The 7,500-nt window shown below is 47.3% G+C and overlaps 1 protein-coding gene across 5 annotated transcripts in view; it reads right to left on the reverse strand.

Moving 5' to 3' along the window:
• The window catches only part of CCDC77 (coiled-coil domain containing 77), a 112,622-nt gene that overhangs the window by 12,853 nt on the left and 92,269 nt on the right, over positions 1-7,500 (reverse strand). For all 5 annotated transcript variants that reach the window (XM_085870285.1, XM_085870280.1, XM_085870282.1 and 2 more), the window contains one exon: positions 680-832. In XM_085870285.1, coding sequence (XP_085726411.1) covers positions 680-832 — 153 coding nt within the window. The remainder of the gene's footprint in view (positions 1-679; positions 833-7,500) is intronic.

Genomic DNA, 7,500 nt, shown 5'->3' on the forward strand with positions numbered 1-7,500 from the left:
CGAAATATGGTTATGGATGCATACACGCACGCACGCACGCACGCATAGCCACGAAAATCGACACCAAATCCATAAGCCCCCGTTTCGGACTAAATCCAACAGGGGCTAAAAAGCGGACTCAGAACAAACAGCTGTGGTTCTCCGATAGTCACTCCATTCATCCACACAAATGTTCATCAGCTACTTCTTGTTTTTGTTTCCAAGCCAGGTTTCTCTCTAATCAGCTGCCCTGTCTCCTGATGCAACTTTGCTGTCATTAACATGCAATGGTCACTAACGTTTCACATACAGGGAGACACATCAGTGTGCGTGCCACCCCTCAGATGGGCGTTAAGTTTGGTGTCCCATCTGCTCGCAAAATTTGGTGAACGATAAATATCCAACGGTGTCCTTCGTGAGGAGTAGGCGAGTTATTGATTGAACAAATTGATAATCCCTGCCATGATTGTGGGTAGCTTGTGGTCTGACATTTGAGGAGGTTCCTTAATACCAGGTTACACTGCTTGCTATCTGAGAGAGTGGTTACTATCCTGGCCAGGAAGTTCACACGTTACATGTGAACGGCCTTCTTTGGTTATGGATGACCACCACCACCACCACCACCATCAAAATGTTAAAACAGTAGTGAAGACCCAATTTTGAGACAATTCCTCTCCAAAATCCATGAATTTGTGCATACCTTAAAAATTTGTTTCTCCATATTGAGCAAACGTTTCTGTAGAAGTTGAATGTCACTCTTGAAACCTTCAGCCTCGAATGCACGACGTTTCTCCAACTCTGCACAGCGCCGTGTGGACAATTCTAGGCGTTTAGACATTTTCTCCAAACGCTCCTGGATACACACACCATAATGTTTGTAAGGAATTTCTCTTGTGCATCAAAAAAACAATATACATACATACATACATACATACATACATATAAGAATACCTTATCGAAAAAGGGAAGAGTGTGAGCATGCTTTGGTTCATTCGGATAATGTCTGCCATGAGAGGTGTTGAGAAGGATCTTCGAGGAAGAAAGCAACAAGGTAGCTTGTTTCTGATTGTAACTAAAATAAGACATTAAATATATAATATTGTTGCGGTTCTGTAAAACCGCATACCTCCAAGGCAATGGCATACAACATACAGCGATCCCAAGGCAGTTATTTAAATAATATGTGTATTGGTGAGTCCCTTCCATATGTCTAGTGGATAAAAGGGGAAAGATGCGTTGAGTGGGACTCTTTTAGTTAGAGTTCTGATATCTCTTTAAACTTTACTTTTTCTTTGCTGCACCTCTTTCATTTACACGAGACATGAAAGCAAGCACGCACGCCACTGAATAGAAATTAAGCAGACATGCGGCAAGCGTCTCCAGTACCTCCGCGCTGCGAGCGCGTGCTGTGTGTTCGGACTGCAAGCATCCGCACGCCAATTTCCCATTCAAACTGCGCGCCAATTCTCAACCGCCATTTCGCCTTAGACCTTCATTCCGCTCACCAAACTAAACCATGCTCACCACAACCACTTCAGAAGACAAATAAAAATCCCTGCAACAACTCATGCTGACAAATGCGACCGTTTATTCATCATCACAAAGAACTTCAATATTGTCCTCACAACACCACGTGGCAAACTTCTCTCACTACAAACGCCACAACACGTTCGCATTGCCCGCCAACCACCATAACTGTCACATGGTCATCAAACTCTCACCATAGCCTCAAAGGACACGGGGAAGTCACAGGTCGGGTTATTCTGGGGCATAATTCGGAGAACAAGCGTACGCTGTAACTCATGAAGGGACCGATGGATGACACAGGGATTCCTCTGCAATCCCACGTTGGAATGGAAGCCGGCATGCATTCGGGGCCGGAGAGCACATCCAAAGACCGTGGCCCCATGTTTAACCCTGGAGCTCCGACACATGACGAGGTCAGCGAGCAAATGCACCATTTTTCTCGTCAGGGGCCCGGTGGGGTGTGGCTACGACTGCTATGGTCGAATGGGGGAGCGTGATTTTGCTAACAGCCCCGTTTGATCAGATTGTTGGCCCCTCCCCTCGTCCGGGCTCATAAAAAGGGCAGAGGGGAGCAGATCGGGGAATTGCCAACCAGCCAGCCAGAGTCAGAATTGCGGGAGAGAATTGAGAGTGAACAAGTGAACGAGTGCCAGTGACACAGCCACAGCAGAAGCAGAATTGCATTGCCAGCGCTGGCAAATCGTTGGGAGGGCGAACTGGAGTAGCACGTGCCAGACGCTGGGCCTCGCTGAGGAAAACGAGCATTGGCGCAGCGGGAGGCGCCGCGAATCCACGTGACAAAGCGTAGGATCACGCATTACTGCCACGAGGCGAAGCCACTCCATTTCAATTGATGCTCATGAGGTTACAGACACACGTACAGATTCTTACACGAATAGGAAAGGGACTTTTTCTCATGCAAACCGAACTGATTTGCACCTCACATTTTCCCTCTCGCACTATGCCACATTCCCATGTTGCATTACACTCGCACCTCACACTTCCACACCCGACACACCATCCCCAATATTCCTCCCACCTCCTTTTTCCTAAGTGGTCTGGGTTGCGTTGGCCTGCTGGCCACGCCAGGTATTGAGAGGTCGTTTATCCTCATCTGTTTCTTTCTCCCTGGGCTATCTGTAACTTTCGGTGCGTGTGTGTGTGTGTGTGTGTGTGTGTGTGTGTGTGTGTGTGTGTGTGTGTGTGTGTGTGTTGGTGCCTGTCATAGCATCAGTTAAGACCGTGTAAGAATCAACCGGATAACTTTCTCTCTTTTTTCCCCCTTTCCCCCTCCCCCTCACTCTCCCCCTCTCCCTCCCCCCTCCCTCTCCCCCTCCCTCTCCTCTCTCTCTCTCTCTCTCTCTCTCTAATTGTTTGCCTTTTGCCACACCCTTCATAATTCTTTGCTTTCCCTGCTGTACATTTACAATAAATCCAATTACTGTGCCACATAACTTTCCTTGCATTTTGATTGGAAATAAATTTGTTGTTTAGAAATGATCCCAGCTCATTTTTGTCTTTTCTTCCATTGGTCTAGCATGGCCTGCACCGCAGCTTATCCGGGACGTTATTCCCAAAGAACCTGATTCATAGCCGGTACGTAATTGGCAGTTCCTCTCAGCTGCACCTGATCTGGAAGGTAATCTGGTTAACGGAAGTACGCACCGAGGGCACGCTCCCCGATAAGGAGGTCAATTGTCCTTCGGTAAACGGTTTGTTAAACGGAGGACCCTTAGTAACGTGGTCAAGTTATTGGTGCTCGCGGTCGTTTAGTGACACGCCATGGCACAAAGTTATTCATGTGTGATGGCCTGCGAATCTGGAGAGGAATCCGAGACAGCCCTTCCCTCACGATTCCCCCGCGATGCCAGGCCGCTACAATATACAAGGGGAAAAAACTAAATGAACACCCTGACATAACCAACTAAAGTGAAGTCGATAGCACACAATCACAAATCCCACACTTCCCACCAAAACCAAAGTGGAACAATGGCACAAAATTCCACCAGAAATGACCCATATCAAATTTTGAGTTCAAAACATTTCCCCATTTTATGTGGGGACGTGTGACCCCAAGTCCCTTCCCCCCTAGGGCATGAACCACAGGTTAAATCCCCCAAAAAAGAATCGTTACATAATTCATGCATCCCCCAATGTTGATTGCATACACAAAATTTCATTAAAAGTATATATGAACAGGGAACAAACATAAATATATGTGGAAAATTATGGTCCCAGACCAGGAATCAAACTGAGGTCCTCCGGCAAACTGTACCATTATAAATATCGGACAGACCCTAGCTGCTCCGATGGTTGGCAGTGAGTGCCCTGGAAGCAGAGTGGCGGTGGGGGGGGGGGGGAGAGTGGCATTTCTATATGTGGAAGAATTGTGTGCTCAGCCAGTGGGTCACCCAGATAGCTGAGATGTCAGAGCCCTGGTACAGTTTGCAAGAGGACCTTGGTTCGATTCCTGGTCTGGGCCCATCATTTTCCCACATATATTTATGTTTGTTCCCTGTTCATTTATAATTGTATGTATGTATGTATATATAGTCATGCATCACTTAACGACGGGATACGTTCTGAGAAATGCGTCGTTAAGCAATGTCGTCATTGTGCGAACATCATAGAGTGCACTTACACAAACCTAGATGGTAGAGCTTACTACACACCCAGGCTATATGGTATAGCCGATTGCTCCTCTGCTACAAACCTGTACAGCATCTTACTGTGCTGAATACTGTAGGCAATTGTAACACACATCCAAGATAGACGGAAGATGCGTTAGTTTTACCTTTGTGCTGTTCATGACGGCCATGTGTGTTGTTAGCGGCTGCTTACAATCTCCTCTCGCATCGGTTATATAAAGGTGAATAAATAGCATTTGGATTTTATAAATACGTAATCATTTCATCGATGTTATAACTTACAAATGAAGAAACGAGCACCTGTCAGTTGTGTGATATATTTTTGGAACAGTGCGAATGTTTTAACAACATAAAAAGCTTCACGAAAAATTAATTTGTGCATTAATTTCCACTGTAACGACGACAATTTATTCGCAGAATTCTTTCATCCAAAGGTAATTTAATTGCTAGAAGGTAAATGTGCAAAAAACGGGTCAAATAGGGCGAAAATAGGGGTGTTTTAGGATGTTAGGTCAACATTGGGTCAGTTTGAACGCTGATTTTCTTGAATCCCGATTTAGCGTGACCCCGCTTTTTTCCGATGACATTTTATGGACCTCAACGATCGTGTTATAACGGGGCCACACTGGAGTTGTTTATTATCATTATCAAGTATTATGTACCACACATAATTGTATGTGCTATACTGTACTTTTATACGACTGGCAGCGTTATGATGGCTACGACATCACGAGGTGATAGGAATTTTTCAGCTCCATTATAATCTTATGGGACCACCATCGTATATGCGGTCCGTCATTTACCGAAACGTCATAATGCGGCACATAACTGTATATCTATCTATCTATAATTCCAGCAATCTCTGTGTGTGTGTCTGTGTGTCTGTGTGTCTGCGACCACTGTTTCTCGACAACCACTGGTCCGATCTCATTGAAACTTGCCAGGTATATTGCTGGGGCCCTGTGGATGTGCCCTTCGAAGGTTTGATATTAATCGGACAAGTGGTTCCCAAGTTATGGCCATTTATTTACCAAACCAATGACAGGACACGGTGCTATGACGTCACAATTCTTCTTCTTTTTTTAAATTTTATTTTGCATGTATGGCCACGCACCTATGTACACGCACGTACGGGAATGCGAGAGCGAAGGAACGGCCTGTGTGGTTGTTGTTTCTGGCACGCGGTTTGAATGTTTTTTTGTTTTTTTTTGCAAGTACGGCGACGCACGTACGGGCACGCACATACGGCCACACATGTACGGGCATGCAAGAGTGAAGGAACGGCCTGTTTGGTTGTTGTTTTTGGCACGCGGTTTGAAAGTTGTTGTTTTTTTGCACGTACGGCCACGCACGTACGGGCCCGTACATACGGGCACGCGAGAGCGAAAGAACGGCCTGTGTGGTTGTGGTTTCTGGCACACGGTTTGAAAGATTTTTTTTTTCTTTTTGTACGAACTGGCACGCACGTACGGGCATGCACTAGTATATATGGATATATGTGTGTGTGTGTGTGTGTGTGTGTGTGTGTGTGTGTGTGTGTGTGTGTGTGTGTGTGTGTGTGTGTGTGTGTGTGTGTGTGTGTGTGTGTGTGTGTGTGTGTGTGTGTGCGCGCGCGCGCGCGCGTTGCGGTTCTGCAAAACTGCACGCCTCTAAGGCAATGGCACCCAACATATAATGATCCCCAGGCAGTTATTTCGTTAGTCTTTGTACAGTCAGACCTTCCCCTCATGTCTAATGGGTTCATGGGACGAAGTGCGATGTTGGGTCAAATAGCTAGGTCGAATAATTATATCTCCATCTTCTTTTCAATCCTGATTTCCATCCAACCCCTTCCTTTTATCAATGATGCAAATCGAAGCAAGCAAACATACACGATAACAGACACCCGTGCAGCACGATGAGAAAATTACCACATGAAAAAGCGCACGCATGGCGTGCCCTTTCATTCAAATCTGCACGCCAAATTACAATGACATCTCACCTTACTCAATCTTCACTCACCAAAAGCTCAACACCTCGACCACCAACATTTCCCGCACACGGGAAAATAATCACGCACCTCCTTGCACCTCTGTATCGATACGGTTCGCCACCAAGCAGAGGCATGCTGCACAGGCCAGGCCGCTTGGGCCGCGGAGACGGGCCAGCCACGTTGGCAGCGCCGGCCACGTTCCGCCGGGAATGCCTCGAATGGGTGCGTGGGACTTACACGAACCTCGTCCAGTCACCAGAACATAGCAGGATGGGCGAATGGGGTCATGGGGCGGTGCGAGGCTCTGGGCCGTGTTGCGCCGGATGTGCGAATAACACCGCTTCCGGCCCCAGGAGCCTGGCAGGGTGAGGCCGGGACCCAATAGGAGAGCGTGATTCCGATGACGGCGCGTTGCTTCGGGTAGTTACCCCACCCTTCGCCCGGGGTTTATAAAAGGCGGATTGCAAAGCCGTCCGCACTCTCTCTCTCTCCCTGCTCTTCCTCACGTGCCTGCCTCGTCCACTCCTTCGCCTCTCTGCTCCACCCTCTCTTCACTGCACCTCGTTGTCTGCCTGTCACTGCATCTACACTCGGGGTTGGTGTGCGACAGACATTCTTTGGACCAGTGCGGAGCACACGTTTCCACGAGTCCTGGCAAAGCGATTAAGCAGGAGATAACGCGTCGACTATTAAGGTGGGATTGCTCAAGCGGAGCGTCCCCCAAAGTGTACTGGATTGCACAGTCAACCGACTGCGGCAAGTATTGCGAGGCCGTTAGTCCTCATCTGTTCTCCTTCCTTTTGGCTATCTAATCTTCATCGGGTTTGTGTATGTGAGTGTATGTGATGGCCCCTGTCGTAGCATAAGTTAAGATTGTAGAAGATACAAGGGGATATGTCTGCTCTGTGTCTGCTTTTGTAAAATGCTTGCCTTTTGTTGCACCCCACACATTCCTTGCTATCCCCTGCTGTACATGTAATAATCTGTAATAAACCTATCCCCTGTAATAAACCCCATTCACTGTGCCACATACCTTTCCTCGCTTTATTGTAAAAAAAATGCTTTGTATAGAAATGTTCCCAGCTCGTTTTCATCTTTTCCTTCATTGGTCCAGCATGGTCTGTATTCTAGCCCAGCTGGGACGTTATCCCCCAACGATCTGTTTTCCAGCCGATACGTCCTTGGCAGTTATGCTCGGCTGCATCTGATCTGGTAAGGTGATCCGGTTTGAAGAAGGCGTACTGAGGGCGTGTCCCCGGGTAATTAGGTCGCATGACCATTTTAGGTAACCGGTTTCCATGAGACGGAGAACCCTAAGTCACATGGTTGAGTTATTGGCATTCACGGTCGATTAGCGACCCACCACGTCACAGA

This window comes from Eptatretus burgeri, chromosome 2, assembly GCF_056783735.1.
Source record: "Eptatretus burgeri isolate ZD-2024b chromosome 2, Ebu_testis_v1, whole genome shotgun sequence".
NCBI classification, from domain to species: domain Eukaryota; kingdom Metazoa; phylum Chordata; class Myxini; order Myxiniformes; family Myxinidae; genus Eptatretus; species Eptatretus burgeri.